Below are 14,992 nucleotides of genomic sequence, written 5' to 3'. Positions count from 1 at the left end.
ATCGATGAATGGAATATAGTATGGCATTCATACGAGTGGGCACATTTTAATACCCCCATGAATGAACATTTCAAAACTAAAATCCAAAGGCTGCAGAGCAAAAAACATTCGTGGCAATCAAAAGCCAGAGATGAAAATTAATTTTTGCCAGGCCTTAGCTATGATTAAGTCTGGCATTACAGCGTATATAAAGGAAACGTCTGGGAGGAGGGATATAAGCTCGTACATATCGCGAAAAACAAAGCATCACCCCAATGCCAAATTGACGACTTCACAAATGATTGTTATTAGCATAAATTGCTTTATAATGCCAAAGATTGTTTGCCAAAATCATTTTAATCCGCATACGATTATCACATGCTTGTACATTTCATTTCTCATGGTCTGGCAGTCATACTTCAGCTCATCACGGCTCAGACAGGACTCCTAAGTGATTTGTTTATTCAAGAGGAATTGATTGCAACGAAAACCGAGGCAGACAAAGACAAAGACAAACCCAGCCATCTGTGGCCCAAGAATCCGACACCGATTCCAAATCAGAGTCAGTTCCAAAAACTCAGACAGACACCGAGGTTGTATAAATCCCATATATCCATTGGACACACACACTCCCGACCCGCACAACAACACACAAGTGTAAATTTGCCATTTTTATGGTTTAAGTGTCAAGTCATTATAATTCAGTCGAACATGTATGGCACTCGAGCCATTCGAATTGTTTATGGCAGACACATTAAAAGTTTTTTACAAGAAGGGCAGCGGCACATGTTTGCTCTAGAAATATATCACCCGAAAGGCAATCAAGATAAAATCACATAAAAAACAAATAAAGAGCTTGATAATGCTTAAAAAAGTATATGAAAATGAGACAAATACAGGGTACAAAATGATGTTCATTATGTTGTTAAATCAATAACATCAAACACCTTCTAGGCACAAACACGTAAGAATATTTATTCGTCTGAAGAAGTTTACTTTTTGTTGCAATAAATCGAAAAAAGTACAATTATTGAAATTTAAATAAACGGGTACTACAAAGGTACATAAATTAGAATATAAAATGTTCAGTTGAGCACTTTGTTAGCCACTAAAAAAAGATAAAAATGTATTTATGACATACTAAATAAGTCGCAAGAACTTACCCCACATGTTTCCCTTTAAGATAGGGCACTGATGATAGATAACTCTTCCTTTGACATTTTCCCAAACGAGCATAGATCCTTTTCGAGCTCTCACTTTTAAATGGCGAGAGGGAAAGACTATTTCTCCGCCCCTCTCAACATTGCTCAGCTGGAATATTTTAGGGGAATCATTAAATTAAATGTTTAAATAAACAAAAGATATACTTACAAATATCAAAGCATTAGCATGGTTCTGGTGCTTGGATTTGGCAGTGTCATCGAGATTGTAGTTTCCAGCCAATCCATAATTTATGACTTCTAGCTTTTCATTGCCTTTCATTGGAAATCCTGTGACATCTAAGATCAGTCTATTAATTTTAGCAACAATATCATGTGAAGAGCTAGATAGATTTCCAATTTTACAACTGCAATTCCAAGATAAGTTTTCGTGTCGTTGAAGTTTTGGTCTCGACACGTTCTTTAATATTTCTATATCCTTTTGGCCAATAAAGTCATGAACGATGCTTATATGGGTTTCTATTGATAGCTCCTCCATTTTCAGGGGTGCCAATTGCAGGAATGGCGTCCAATTTACATAACGACATAATAGATTTCCAGATTTTCTCCGGTAACGCTTGGAGCATATAGCTTTTTGGAGCTTATACTCTTTTTTTGGTTTTTTGAGTTTGATCGGATTCTCATGCAGATATTTCAGCTTTGGAAGTTGCTTTAACATATAAGTCTGATTGGGAAAAAGCGTAAGTAACTCATTTGCATATTTTTTAGCTTCCAAATAGCGGCCTATGATTAAAAACATAAATTTTCTTTCATAAACACTATATTAACAACGCTCACCAAGTCCCTTGTTGGCCTCCACCAGAAGTTCCAACAAGTTTGTGTACTTCCAAATCTTGATTTCGAGCTCCTCTGGATTGGGATGATCCTCGTAATAGTAGAGAGCCAACTGAAACCAGTTCTCCGATTGGTTGTAGTTTTTTATGTATTGATACATTAGACCGAGTATTAAACACTCATCAACACCCCAATTCTTGATACTAAATGTAATTTCAATAATGAATTTATAAATACATGTTCGATTTATCTCTTACTTGTAATTTTTGCCAGCCAAAATGCCTTCTGCCATGGCATATGAGTCTAGATCATATACGGTCTGTAGCCTATGAATAGCACCCAATGATTCCTCAAAATCAACAGACGTTGGTTGCTGTTCTAACAAGTCCTGAAAAGCCGAAGTCTCTTTGGTGCCCAGTTCTTTAGTTAATAATGTTAAGTACAAGGGCCAAGCCTTATAAATGTGTCTCAAAACTTTAAATCCAAAGAACAAATTATACTGAAACAGCGTCGAGGATTTTAACAGATTTTCTGAATACCTAATGGCTCTATAATTTAAAAAGGAAATAGATTTTTAAACTTAATTTCTGTATTATACTTACAGCTTAATTTTTTTCAAATGCATCTTTAATATTTTGTTATAGCTATGAAGATTGTAGACATGTGTTTCTTTCAACTTCAGCAATGACAATTGGGATTCTGAGGATATTGCAAAGTCATAAGACTTGGGTGTAGATACATCTTGGCCTTTTACTTGCATACCAACACCAACAGTTAAAACTATGAAAAAAAACAGCGTTCTAGCCATGGCAGTAACTGGTTTGAACTGTAGTAATAATTTCAAAAAAATAAAACCCTTTCAATTTACTAAAAAAAAGCTTCATTCGCAATGCTTCATGGTATGTTTTGAAACAATTTGTGAAGGCGTGCAATAGTTCTTAGCACATCGCTATTCGATTTCGATATGGAATTCGAAGTCCTGTTCCTGACCAATCCATTCGAACATGTGGTCGTCTTGTGAGGCCAGTCTTCATCCGGTTTTAGATACTAATCTTAGAACTCCATTAAATTCCTAGGCATTGTTTAGGGCACATGACAGGCCTATCAACCTCTGTACGTAATACAGCCAAGGCGCTTGATATGATCTGCGTTTAAAGTATAAGGTCCAATGTCTCGCGGATTTTCATGTCAGCCATGAGTTCCATTACCAGGCTTGGGCCCATGGGTAAAGATGCATATAACCAAGCAGGACCTAGGCGCGTGGCCCCACAGCCATAAAATGTAATCACTTTGATCTAGAAGATAATGATGGAAAAGCTTGAGGACCAAGTCATGAGCTTATCTCTGGGGCCCTGTTCCACTTCTCATTGTTTGACCACCTTCTTGGCCTCTTGAAGGCTCAAAAAAGGTTATGAAGAAGGCCTGACATCTGGACACTGATCCTGCCTACGTGGGACCCTAATTCCTTAGCTTCGACAGATTGCTTTGGAACTGAAAGTTAGCGATGGTGCTATCAGTTTGTTGCAGAGAAGAGCCCCGGTCAGCACCATCGATTATTTTAGACTATCGAATAGTCTGAAGCCTTATTTCCCTGAAAGAATACTCTCACGTGGCTAATAAGTTTTTCTGGTAGCCAAATGATGGATTAAGAATATTTGTGAGAAGGTCCAATTACTTATTTATTTTAGTTCTCTGAAACTATAAAGTTAGGATAAAGCGGAGCTACGCCCGCGGAAAAATATTACCATTTCTGTTTTCGTTTTACCTTCTATACATTTTTTTGTCAATATCTATCGAATAACCAAAAAAATCGTAACATTACGTAATTACGTGACGTCATTATCAGATATTAAGCATGTCTTTTTCTGAAAAAAGGTGGCGCTTGTAAAGTTTTCTTTTATCAACGTGATTATTTTAAAATTTGATAAGACCGTAACGGGTATCTTATAGTCGCGGCACTCGACTAGAGCGTTTATTCTTGTCTTTAAAGCTTTATTGATAATGTTCTTCAGTTTCCTTAAAAAACTTTCTCATATAAGTCTTATCGCAATATTCGGGCTGTAGTTTCATCTTCACGGGGCAAGGTCGAATAAACATTTGCGGATTTCCCCTGAGCCATTTGGTGGCAACTGAAAAACATTCAGATGAAATATACTTTTTGATAGTCCTAAGACCTTACTCCACTTATCGCCCTTGATAATTGGGCAAGATACATGTGTCACTCGCCAATCGCTGGTTCCATTTGATAGCAAATTGTACCATACCAACAAGGATCCCTTTTGTGTGCGAACACGTAGATCTAGAAATGGAAAAACAGTTTCGCCGCCCTGCTCCACTTCACTTAACTGAAAAAGAAATAGTTAAAACATAATAACGCATTTTTCAGCAGCTCTTACATAGTACAAGGCCGTAATAATGCGGTTGCCGGAGGTCCAAAAATCCGCCTCAGTTGATTGCGAAGAGTCCTCATGCTCATATAAATGCCCACCAATGCCATAGTTACTAATCTGCAGATCCTCAGACTCTTTTACACTTAAGCCCGTGGCATCAGTTACACGTTGGTTCAAATTCTTCAATAAGCCATAATGCACATCATCCTTTAATCGCACGGTTTTGCACGTACGAAGATTGGAGAAGTCTTCAATTACCTCATCTGAAGATGTGTAAAACTGGCTGCGCTTCAAGTGTGGATTAGATAAAGTCTTAAGCATTTCGATCTCCTCATCATGGATTAGGTTGTGATACATATTTATAGGTGGATCCAGGTTTAACTCTTCACTTTTTATAGGTGCCAACTGAAGAAAAGACGAGGAGAGTAAAAGATGACATCGCAGGTATTTCTTTGGGGGATATTCCATCCGGCAGGCTGGCTTAAATAAATATTTATTAGGTTTTTCCGGTCTGAGTACCTCGGGTAACAAACTCAAGTTTTTGAGCCTGGAAATCTGTTCGTTCCAAAAAATGGTGCTTGGGCTAACATGCAGGCCCTTCTCGGCATATTCCAAAGCAGTTTTGTATCGACCAGAACTTTTAGCCGCCTTCATTAGCAGTTTCAAAATAAAATCTTTTGAGTATCCAAAGATATCAAACTGCTTCGAATTTGAATCAGTATAGTACTTTTTAAGAGCCAACTGGAACCAACGTTCGGCTCCCTGGAAGTTTTCATCCAGGTAATGAATAGAACCTATCATAAGGCAATCTAAAGCATTAAGTTTCTTGCATCTATAAAAGGAATAAATAATTATTTCAATAGTTATAATACTTATAAACTGATCACACCCACCTGTATTGTCTCCCTCTCAAAAAACCATCTGACATTTCAACCGGATCTAATCTGTAGGTTGTCTGCAGGCGATACATCCCATATAGAGCTTCATTGTAATCGGTTTTCGTAGGCATCCTATGACGCAAACTTTGTAAATTGGCCATTTCCTCGAAACCATGTGTATCCTTCAGAAAAATTAACACCTTTTTCCAGTCGAAATACAAAAGACGAGTTTGCTTAAAAGGGGCCAAAGGACTCCACTCTGTTTTGTACTCGAGATGATCCTCCAGTTGATTAATAAACCTTTAATATTATTGTATTTATATTTATATAAATCTTATAAAAAGCTAGATATTTCTTACAAGTTGAGTTTTGACAATCGCCTAGTTAATACCAAAGCATAGTTCCTCAGGTTTATTGCAGCTTTTTCTTTCAGTATCAGCAACGGCAACATGTGAGCCTGCGCTATTGCATATCCATGTGATTTTACTGATGATTCTGATGGTTCCTCAGTGCTTAAACCAATTAAAGCTAATAAAAATATATAAACGCAAGTCTGGGACATGACGGTACAAATTTTAAACTAAATCCAAGGAAATAAAAACCAATAGAAACGTTGTCTAAAGGCATTAGTTATGCTCTACGGTATTATTATTTAAATAAATTAATGTAAAATTAAACTTTTCTTAAGAAAAAATTCTAGATTTGTAACGGTGTACAACCGGTAGATCTGCTAAATGAGTATCTCAAATGAAATTATTTATTAAACCTTTTAGAAAAGACTAGATGCAATCTTATAATTTTTCATTAGGATAAATGTAGTCTTAAAAAAAGTTATATTTACTGTCCCAAGAGAATTTTAATTGTTCTTCCGTTGTAGTCCCACGCCATACCGGGAACCAATGGAAACCAGAAACCAGGAACCCATCCCCTAAAGGCTGATGCTGCATATGAGAAATTAGGGTGGTCCTATAACCACCCAAGATGTATCCCCACTTATAAATTACTTATTAATCGTGTTAACATAAATACTTTTAACATTTTCTGCAAGGAAGATGAATTAGTCTATCAAGAGATGTCTTCAATCTCTATATTTAAAATATCTGCACCACAAAGACGTATAACTCATCTTTTTTAAAAATTATTTATATTAAAATAGTCGAATTTATTTTTGCCATTTAGTTATAAATAACATAGCATCTTGTCCTGGTTCTAAATAGGATTGTAGAACTTAAATATTTCACTAAACAAATTCAAAATGTTAGGGTGTTTTGAGCCCAATTGGAAATACAGTTTCCCTGACAAATGCATTATATACGCCCTGATGCACAATTTAAGAGTTACTTTCATATGTAAATATAATACTTCGATAGTTATTTGGTTTGCTGCCAATAGAAAGAAACATGTTTTTAATTTTCTCACTCAGCTTAACTTTACTAAGTCTTCCAATGGGTTTTTATGGACAAACGACTGACCCCGCCATGTCTATAACTGGAATGAAGGGGCTGGTGGATATGGAAGGCTTTCTCATCGGCGAGCTAACAAACTTTGCAAAAGCCCTAAAAAGCAAAATTCTTAAAATAGAGAGGTGCGGGCAGTGAGAACACATATTTTCTTTTACTCATTTATCCTCATAGCTTCCTACAAGATGTACAATCAAAGCGTGAAATTTCTCGGAAAAATCCAGAAGAGTTCGTTGCCCACCCACTCAACGGATTTTCCCTTATTCGACGACTCCATGAAGATTGGACTCAAATGGAGTTTTCGATGTCAGAACGTGTTGGTCTGGACCACATTCAGGCTATTCAAAAAGGTTTAGAAGAAGGAAAGCCAACTGATAAGGATCTTAACGATGCCATCGGTGGAATGCTCTTACTAGAACGCTTCTATAATATACAGCCAGTTGACATAGCCAAAGGATTATTCATGGGCCACAAATACAAGTGGGTACATCTATTCATACTACTTCTTATACTAATGACGAATTTAACTTCCTAGTACCACTTTGACTCCACTGAATTGCCTGGTCTTGGCCAATGCGTTTATGAATTTTAATATCGAAAGGGTTGCTCTAAATTGGCATCAAACTGCCATAGCTACCTACGACGAAGATCGAGATGGACAAGTCTACAGGGAAGTGTTTGACTTTAAGCTTTCGGATTTATACGAAAATTACACTTCAGCTTTGGTACTCAAAGGTAGGTTTAGTTAGTTGCCTTTAAGATTCATTTATTATACTTACCTTCGAAAAGGTTCCTACAAAGAGGCACTAAAAATTCTTCGAAACGTGTCTGATTTAGATCCTAAGCTGTGGATACTTCAGAGAAAAGTCTATGAAATGAGTAAACTAGGTGATGAAAATCGCAAGGTAAGGGTTGTAAATTTACTTAAATCTAATCTCATGCATCCCAAGTTAGTACATAGGCTCATGGGTCGACCGTAGTGGCTGCCAAGCACAATGGGCGATCAGAAAATATTTTAGCTGTCACTATGAAAGAGGAACATCAGATTTCCTAAGAATTGCTCCCCTCAAAGTCGAGGTCCTGAGTGTGGAACCCGAAATTGTTATCTATCATGATGTAATCTACGACGGAGAGATCTCGAGGATCAAGAATATTTCCCTTCCTTCTCTGAAGGCCACTCCACGATACATTAATCGCGATGACTATAACATAAAGTTGGCTAACTTTCATGAGGACTACCAAAGTCCACTAAATCGACGGATTATGGACATGACTGGAGAGGATGTGAAAGAAGATACTGATTTTCTGGTAAACAGTTATGGAATTTGTGGATTCAGAGACTATCATACCGACAACATAAATTTTCCAGATCAAACAGTAAGTTGGAAGGCTAAGCAAAGGAATTAGTAATCAAATTTGTATAATCTTTCAGGCAGAACTCGGCGATCGCCTTACAAGCATAACGTTTTTTGTAAGTATAAGAAAACTATATCATTTTTAATAATGTATGAGTTTTTGCATCTTTGTCCAAAAATTTTAGATAAGTGATGTAGCTCTAGGTGGAGCCATCGTTTTCAATAATTTGAATCTTACAATTAGGCCTCAAAAGGGCAGCGCAGTAGTTTGGAAAAACCTGAACAATGAGATGCAGCCTAACGAAGATCTCTGGCACTTGTCATGTCCGGTTGTAGTGGGCTCTAAATGGAGTAAGTTACAATCCATTTAAATATATAATTTAATAATTTTAATATTTTCAGCCCTTGTCAAATGGCTACACGAAAGGCCTCATATGTTTTCAACGCCATGCAAAAAAGAACTAAAAAAGTTTAACATATAAGTGCCATTACGTAAAGCATGAAATTCTAAGCGTTAAATAAATCTTTTTAATAGCTTCCGCTTATCACACGCTATTTCTTATTTCAATCTTTTCGCACCTTTTAAGCAATGCTGAATGTTTCTAGACTCATTTTTGTGCTTATCCTAGTCCACTACAATTTGTCTTTAGATACAAATAAAGATAAGGATGAATTAAGACTGTTATATGATAAGGATTATTACAGCTCCTCAGTAGTGGAACTAGTTAAGCTCTTGCAATTGGAGCAAGAATTTATGGAGAACTTTACGATCTATACCAATGTCTTGCAGGAGAAAGTTGACAGCCTAAACATGTGAGTAGTACTTTCATCAAAACCAAATCTTATATCCCACAAAATATTTCAGTTACTTAGATGCCTTGAAGCGCCCCAGTCATAGGACTCACAACGAGAGAGAGAAATTTGTTTCCGATCCGTTAAATGCTTTTGGACTGATCAGAAGACTAAACCAAGATTGGCCCAAATTGCAAAACTATACACAGAAACCAGTTGGTCTTGTAGAACTTGATGCGATGCAGAATATCCTGACTAAGGCTCCTGAACCCTTCGACATGAACGAATCTCTAAAGTCAATGCACCGCATAGAGACGACTTATGGTCTCCAACCGAAAGATATGGCAAAAGGACTTCTCCACAACAAACAATACAAGTAGGCCCAAAACAATATTTTTTATTTAAGGAAACTATTGATATTTATACTTTGATTTTTTAAAATTAGCTATAAACTTTCAATAAGGGACTGTTTGGCATTGGCTCATCATAATTTTGAATTCGGGGATATTCATCGATCGTTTTTATGGTTTCAAGTATATATGAAAAATAATTCAAGTCAGGATATTATTATTTTGGAATTAAAAGCCTTTGCCACATCTATAGCCACTCGCAGTAAGAAATATTATTAAATTTAATATTGGATAAATATTAAAAAAATATATTCCTTAAAAACTTTTCAGGCTTGAATTTATTGAACAAATCATTGAGTAATGAAACCGTTCATAAATTAGTAAGCCGTCAGTTCCGTGAAGCCAAACCAATAGATTTAGAAAACTTCATCAGCTTAAAGCTAAAACAATGGGATAGTTTCTATGGTACCGAAAGCCCGGAAACATCTCCAACATCCCATCAAATTGGATGTCGAGGTGGATTTCCCAAAAAGAACAATCTTATCTGCCGTTACAACTCGACTACAAACGCTTTCTTAAAACTGGCTCCCATAAAAGTTGAAGAGATAAGCCGGGACCCATACATTGTATTGTTCCATGAAGTGTTAACGGACAGGGAAATCGAGGAAATGAAAGGAGAGATTAAGGAAATGTACAATGGGTTGAGTGATTGGGAAGACCCAAAGGAAATCGTTTCCCGAATCTATTGGATAACGGAAGATTCCCCATTCAGGGATCGAATAAATCAACGCATAGCTGACATGACGGGCTTTAAATTGGATGAGTTCCCCGCCTTACAATTGGCCAATTTTGGAGTTGGTGGCTACTTTAAGCCTCATTACGATTATTTTGAAGAGCGTTTAAGATTAGTGGATGCCAACAATACTCTGGGAGACCGAATAGCAAGCCTTATATTTTATGTATAAGTTCAATATATTTCCCAAAAGTGCTAAACTAAACTTTTTTATTTTATCGACAGGCTGGAGAAGTTCTACAAGGTGGACAAACAGTCTTCCCAGACGTTAAAGTGGCAGTGGAGCCCATAAAGGGCAACGCACTATTTTGGTTCAATGATTTCGATGATTCGTCGCCAGATCCGCGAACCTTGCATTCTGTTTGTCCTGTTATAGTCGGTTCTCGATGGAGTGAGTACCGTGGAAACATATTATAAAGAACCCGAGGTAATGATAATCCCATTTCAGCTATTACCAAGTGGATACACTATGAACCACAAATATTTGTAAAACCCTGCAGCCCCAGGCTGCTCCCTAAAGCTCCTTTAATTAGCGTTTAATAAAATTATTTTTTTTTACAAGTATAACAAATTTTTTAGTAATGCTTATTAGGTTCTTAACTACCTGCCATGTTCTAGTCAGTCAAAATGGCAAGCTTTAGGAGTACGCTTATATTCTTACTTTTATGCAGGCAAATTACTGGCGATACTACAAAGAATGTTCACAAACACAGCAACGATCTATATAGCTCTTCAATCACAGGACTCCTTAAGCTTCTCGAAATGGAGCAAGACTTCATAGAGAACATAAGGGTATACACAAATAAACTGGCCGAGAAGGTTAAGAATCTGCAAGCGTAAGGAATGGTTCTTCAAAAGATATAATCTTTAATATCAAGTATGTCCTCACAGATATATCGACTCAGTTTATTACAAGGTCAATGAAAGCTTAGAGGATCGTGAAAAATACGTCAGTAATCCATTAAATGCCTTCAGTCTGGTAAGAAGGACACATCAAGACATGCCCAAATGGCACAACTACTCGCAGCAGATTGTGGGACTAGGTACTTAATTCATTCATATAATTATAATATATAATATATGGACCCATAGAAGCTGTAAAGCTGGTAAGGTATAAATCATAAGATGTGAATTTGTTTACAGTAGTTACTTCCCGTCAAAAAACTTTATCTTGATAAAAAAATTAAATAAATAATAAATCATTTTACACAGAGGAACTATATGCCTTAGAAGAAATACTATCTAAAGCCCCGGATGAAAAGGACTTGGAGTACTCCCTGGAAAAAATGGATCAACTAGAAAAGACTTACGACTTAGAAGCTACCGATTTAGCAAGAGGTCGTCTGCATAATAAAGAACACAAGTTATTAAGACACAATCTTAAAAAAAAAATCAAAATCGTAATAGCATTACTTTACAGCATTACACTTTCCATAAGAGATTGTGTCGTTTTGGGTGAACACAAATTGAAAAATGAAGACTACAAGCGAGCGTCAATGTGGTTTCGCGCGGCCATAAAAAAGAATCCCGAAGTAAATGATATCAATGATATTCTGGGAGATCCGAAGGATAAATTGTATATGCAGTACGCAAAATCAATGATAATATTTGGTAAGCTTTATGTACGAGTTTTATCAATACTTTATATTTTACCTTTAGGCATGATAAAGTCGAATCCTTCGCTGACTATCACAGAAGCTACGAAGATATCCCTCATAGCCCTGAATAAAGCCAGACTGGCAGATGTAAAATCTCTCATAACCGAATTACTAAGCCAAAGTGACGAACAAATAGTTTGGGAAATGAACCTGAATAAGACAGCTCCAACAGACTACGAATTGGGATGTCGTGGGCAGTTTTCCACAAGGAAAAAGCTAGTTTGCAGTTACGATTTCACCTCGTCTGATTTCTTAAGATTGGCACCTCTTAAACAGGAAGTTGTAAACCTGGATCCACGCATTGTAATATATCACGAAGTTCTTTATGACAAAGAGATCGAAAAGCTAAAGCAGCAATCGGATAACTTTACTGCATGGGAGACAGAAGCTATCAAAAAACGCATCAGCGACATATCAGGATCTAGTTTTCCACTTGAAGGGGCTTACGAAAATTTGTCCTACAATTACAAGGAGAATTACCGAATGGGGGTATTACTATTCTTCGTAAGAATCCTCCTAGTTTGAGAACCAAATTTATGAATTAATATTTTTCTATTTAAAAACAGCTTAATAATGTGGAGCAAGGTGGTGCGACGATCTTTCCGAAGTTTAAAATATCTGTCTTTCCCCAAAAAGGCAGCTGTTTGTTTTGGAATGATGGATCCGTCAATGGAAGTCCAGCGTCTCGGATCGAACATTTCGAATGCCCAGTGCTTCAAGGATTCAAAAGAGGTACCTGCAAAAACAGATTTCTTGTTTATTATGTTTATTTTATTTATCGTTTATTTTACTTTTAGTTCTTACCAAAATGGTGAACCAGTTTTGTAGACCAAAACTGGAGGGAATCGATTTCTTTTAATGTAAAGTTAACAGCAATAAGTTTAAAATATACTAAAAAATACCAACGTCCCCAATCAATTAAACCTTAAAAAATCAATTTAGTTTAGAAAAGAATTAAAACTTTTCTTTACTCATGATTTGCTTTTAGTAAAAATGAAACATTATCTAAGTTTACTAGCAATTCAGTTCCTCTGTGGGCAAAGATTTTTCGGAAGAGCCGAGGATAAATTGAATAATGAAAGCAATGTAAAGTACAGCTCATCAAATGTGGGTCTTTTAAGACTGATGGAAGTGGAAGAAGAATTCACCGATTGCCTTATAAATTACATAGGACAACTTGAAGAAGAAACCCATTTCCTTCAAAAGTAATGATATCAAAATATGTTACTTTGTCGTTGTTGTACCCGCATCAGTTTTAGGTACTTGTCTTCAGTTTATACAGTTGAAAGCCAGAAAGAAAGAGTGGAGTATATTTCCAATCCGTTAAACGCTTTTTCACTTTTAAGGCGCACCCACGAAGATTTGCCAAAATGGCACGCCTATTTCAGGAAGTCTATCAAAAATGGCGAGTGCTGAACTTTCGTTTTTATATTATATGTGTATCATTTACTTTACCTGCCCATTGAAAACCCAATTTATCTTCAAAATATTAATTGGAATGTCTAATTTAAACAGGGAATTTAAGTATACTGGACGATATTGTTAAAAAGGTGCCACACAGAGTGGACTTAATTTCGGCAATGCGTGGAATTCACCGAATCGAAAGGATATACGACTTAAAAATCGATGATTTGGCACAGGGTATTCTACAGGGCCAGCAGCACAAGTAAACATACGCTCTATTATAGAAATGTCGAATTTAAGGCTAAAAACTTTCTGCAGTATCCAATTGACCTATCGCGACCTAATAGCCATGGGACATTTCATGTTCGAGCAACGCGACTATCAAGCAGCTGCCAAATGGTATCGAATTGCTTGTAAACACGAACAGAAATATTCAGATAAATTATTGAATGAGGTTTTGGGCAACCCATCCGAATACCTTCATCGCCAATTCATCAAAGCACTATTCATATATGGTAATGCAAAAATAATAATCCAGTCGATAACTCAAAACATGTTACATTTCAGGCACTAGTACATCAGATCCCGCTACATCTAGCGATGAAGCATCGATTGCTGCGGAGAGCTCTTTTGCAGAAGCCAGCAAAGAGGAATTGGATGACATAATGTCCAATCTGAATGATCCTGCCAATGATGTTGAAGTGGAAAAAGAGTTATATTTGACGAATTGGAGTCCTACCAATTTTGAAATCGGATGCCAAGGACTATATCGCCGAAAAACAAATCTTGTGTGCAGGTACAAATTCGACACGACACCCTTTCTGCGATTGGCACCTCTGAAATTTGAAGAAATCAATTTGGATCCATACATTGCAATGTACCACGAAGTTTTGTACGATTCAGAGATTGAGGGTCTTAAAAGCCAATCAGTGAACATGATCAATGCCTATGCAACCGAAAAAAATGGCACCGAAATCAGGGAGTCTGTGGGTCAATTTGCCTTCTGGCATGATAAATCTTTAATGCGAGAGCGTATCAATCAGCGGATTATTGATATGACAGGATTCAATTTCTCCAAAACTGATGAGATTCAGGTCGTTAACTATGGCGTGGGTACATACTTCAATCCCCACTTCGACTTCACCTCAGACGACTATGAAGCTCCAGATGTTATTGAGTTGGGAGACCGATTATCCACAGTTCTTTTTTATGTGAGCTTTAGTTAAAGCTTTCTTAACTATGACTAGGTTTTAATAATTTATTTTTACAGGCTAGCAACGTGCAGCAAGGTGGAGCAACTGTTTTTCCAAAAATAAATATCACTGTTTTCCCACGGAAAGGCAGCAGCTTGTACTGGTTCAATTTGTTAGACGACGGAAGGCCTGATCAAAGAAGTCAACATTCTGTGTGTCCTGTTATCAACGGAGATAGATGGAGTAGGTTTTTTCTTATGAGTTTTCCTAATTTTAAGAATCTGTATTTCTCAGCTCTTACGAAATGGGTCCATTTTTTCCCCCAAATGTTTATCATGCCATGCAAGTCATATTCAAAAACTAAAAGCGAAGTCTAAAACCTTTGGAGTCTTTACTCCGTTCAACAAAGAAGTCAAGTGCCCCTTGCTAAGTTCACTAATTTTAAATAATTATGCTTAATATATAATTCAAATATATATGTTGTTAACAAACTAAGTCACCGCATTACTTTAATTCCCAAGTAAAGATGGGTAATTAGTAAAAATAAGTCAAACTTCTTCGTTTGTGCGCAGAAATCTCTTAAAACTTAATCCCAACTTTCCACCATTTATAGTTCCTTGTATCTTAGGACATATAAACAAACGGATAAGCATGACTGGCTCGACTTAGTGATAATATTCAATATAGTCTACAGCAGATGAAGAGGATCATCTGATAAAGTTGGAACATATAAGTTGGAACATATA

At 36.6% G+C, this 14,992-nt stretch overlaps 6 protein-coding genes across 6 annotated transcripts; 4 read left to right on the top strand and 2 right to left on the bottom strand.

The window, feature by feature from the left end:
- Positions 1-1,064: 1,064 nt before the first annotated feature.
- On the bottom strand, positions 1,065-2,781 carry LOC108108412 (prolyl 4-hydroxylase subunit alpha-1-like). Its single transcript, XM_017216465.1, has 6 exons — positions 2,576-2,781; positions 2,231-2,521; positions 1,977-2,176; positions 1,351-1,922; positions 1,143-1,290; positions 1,065-1,087 (listed from the first exon to the last, which is right to left on the bottom strand). Exons 1-6 carry the CDS (start codon positions 2,779-2,781, stop codon positions 1,065-1,067), a joined length of 1,440 nt encoding a protein of 479 aa, XP_017071954.1.
- Positions 2,782-3,965: 1,184 nt separating this feature from the next.
- On the bottom strand, positions 3,966-5,372 carry LOC108108411 (prolyl 4-hydroxylase subunit alpha-2-like). The gene is made up of 5 exons (XM_041818361.1): positions 5,290-5,372; positions 4,952-5,195; positions 4,370-4,768; positions 4,153-4,318; positions 3,966-4,102 (listed from the first exon to the last, which is right to left on the bottom strand). Exons 1-5 carry the CDS (start codon positions 5,370-5,372, stop codon positions 3,966-3,968), a joined length of 1,029 nt encoding a protein of 342 aa, XP_041674295.1.
- Positions 5,373-6,641: 1,269 nt separating this feature from the next.
- On the top strand, positions 6,642-8,604 carry LOC108108487 (prolyl 4-hydroxylase subunit alpha-1). The gene is made up of 8 exons (XM_017216541.2): positions 6,642-6,826; positions 6,876-7,181; positions 7,237-7,436; positions 7,491-7,606; positions 7,656-8,078; positions 8,134-8,172; positions 8,242-8,407; positions 8,459-8,604. Exons 1-8 carry the CDS (start codon positions 6,642-6,644, stop codon positions 8,536-8,538), a joined length of 1,515 nt encoding a protein of 504 aa, XP_017072030.1. The 3' UTR covers positions 8,539-8,604.
- Positions 8,605-8,645: 41 nt separating this feature from the next.
- Positions 8,646-10,542, top strand: LOC108108410 (prolyl 4-hydroxylase subunit alpha-2). Its single transcript, XM_017216463.1, has 6 exons — positions 8,646-8,869; positions 8,922-9,224; positions 9,294-9,460; positions 9,529-10,157; positions 10,217-10,382; positions 10,440-10,542. The coding sequence occupies exons 1-6, from the start codon at positions 8,646-8,648 to the stop codon at positions 10,529-10,531; spliced, it is 1,581 nt and encodes a 526-aa protein (XP_017071952.1). The 3' UTR covers positions 10,532-10,542.
- Positions 10,543-10,618: 76 nt separating this feature from the next.
- LOC108108409 (prolyl 4-hydroxylase subunit alpha-1) lies at positions 10,619-12,332 on the top strand (the record flags this gene model as incomplete). The annotated part of the gene is made up of 6 exons (XM_017216461.1): positions 10,619-10,827; positions 10,883-11,034; positions 11,204-11,354; positions 11,412-11,602; positions 11,651-12,153; positions 12,216-12,332. Coding segments are annotated over exons 1-6 (1,323 nt in total), but the record flags the coding sequence as incomplete, so codon positions are not given.
- A 310-nt stretch (positions 12,333-12,642) lies between these two features.
- Positions 12,643-14,677, top strand: LOC108108408 (prolyl 4-hydroxylase subunit alpha-2). The gene is made up of 7 exons (XM_017216460.1): positions 12,643-12,854; positions 12,909-13,054; positions 13,165-13,315; positions 13,372-13,568; positions 13,621-14,264; positions 14,324-14,489; positions 14,541-14,677. Exons 1-7 carry the CDS (start codon positions 12,643-12,645, stop codon positions 14,621-14,623), a joined length of 1,599 nt encoding a protein of 532 aa, XP_017071949.1. The 3' UTR covers positions 14,624-14,677.
- The last annotated feature ends 315 nt before the right edge of the window (positions 14,678-14,992 follow it).

This window comes from Drosophila eugracilis, unplaced genomic scaffold (genome assembly GCF_018153835.1).
Source record: "Drosophila eugracilis isolate 14026-0451.02 unplaced genomic scaffold, ASM1815383v1 contig_2154, whole genome shotgun sequence".
Lineage (NCBI taxonomy): Eukaryota > Metazoa > Arthropoda > Insecta > Diptera > Drosophilidae > Drosophila > Drosophila eugracilis.
The sequence above is the reverse complement of the archived record's forward strand: the minus strand, read 5'-3'. Positions and strand labels throughout refer to the sequence as shown.

Excerpts from the sequence above, each read along its gene's own strand:
- LOC108108487 (XM_017216541.2), top strand. The coding sequence starts at position 6,642 with ATGTTTTTAATTTTCTCACTCAGCTTAACTTTACTAAGTCTTCCAATG. Across the intron at positions 7,607-7,655 it reads TAGGTGATGAAAATCGCAAG|TACATAGGCTCATGGGTCGA; the intron begins GTAAGGGTTGTA and ends ATCCCAAGTTAG. Across the intron at positions 8,408-8,458 it reads TGTAGTGGGCTCTAAATGGA|CCCTTGTCAAATGGCTACAC; the intron begins GTAAGTTACAAT and ends TAATATTTTCAG.
- LOC108108410 (XM_017216463.1), top strand. The coding sequence starts at position 8,646 with ATGCTGAATGTTTCTAGACTCATTTTTGTGCTTATCCTAGTCCACTAC. Across the intron at positions 9,225-9,293 it reads CTCCACAACAAACAATACAA|CTATAAACTTTCAATAAGGG; the intron begins GTAGGCCCAAAA and ends TTTTAAAATTAG. Across the intron at positions 10,383-10,439 it reads TATAGTCGGTTCTCGATGGA|CTATTACCAAGTGGATACAC; the intron begins GTGAGTACCGTG and ends ATCCCATTTCAG.
- LOC108108412 (XM_017216465.1), bottom strand. The coding sequence starts at position 2,781 with ATGGCTAGAACGCTGTTTTTTTTCATAGTTTTAACTGTTGGTGTTGGT. Across the intron at positions 2,522-2,575 it reads CATTTGAAAAAAATTAAGCT|AGCCATTAGGTATTCAGAAA; the intron begins GTAAGTATAATA and ends TTTAAATTATAG. Across the intron at positions 1,291-1,350 it reads ATGCTAATGCTTTGATATTT|CTGAGCAATGTTGAGAGGGG; the intron begins GTAAGTATATCT and ends AAAATATTCCAG.
- LOC108108411 (XM_041818361.1), bottom strand. The coding sequence starts at position 5,372 with ATGCCTACGAAAACCGATTACAATGAAGCTCTATATGGGATGTATCGC. Across the intron at positions 4,319-4,369 it reads TTATTACGGCCTTGTACTAT|TTAAGTGAAGTGGAGCAGGG; the intron begins GTAAGAGCTGCT and ends TTTCTTTTTCAG. Across the intron at positions 4,103-4,152 it reads TATCAAGGGCGATAAGTGGA|TTGCCACCAAATGGCTCAGG; the intron begins GTAAGGTCTTAG and ends AATGTTTTTCAG.
- LOC108108408 (XM_017216460.1), top strand. The coding sequence starts at position 12,643 with ATGAAACATTATCTAAGTTTACTAGCAATTCAGTTCCTCTGTGGGCAA. Across the intron at positions 12,855-12,908 it reads GAAACCCATTTCCTTCAAAA|GTACTTGTCTTCAGTTTATA; the intron begins GTAATGATATCA and ends CATCAGTTTTAG. Across the intron at positions 14,490-14,540 it reads TATCAACGGAGATAGATGGA|CTCTTACGAAATGGGTCCAT; the intron begins GTAGGTTTTTTC and ends TGTATTTCTCAG.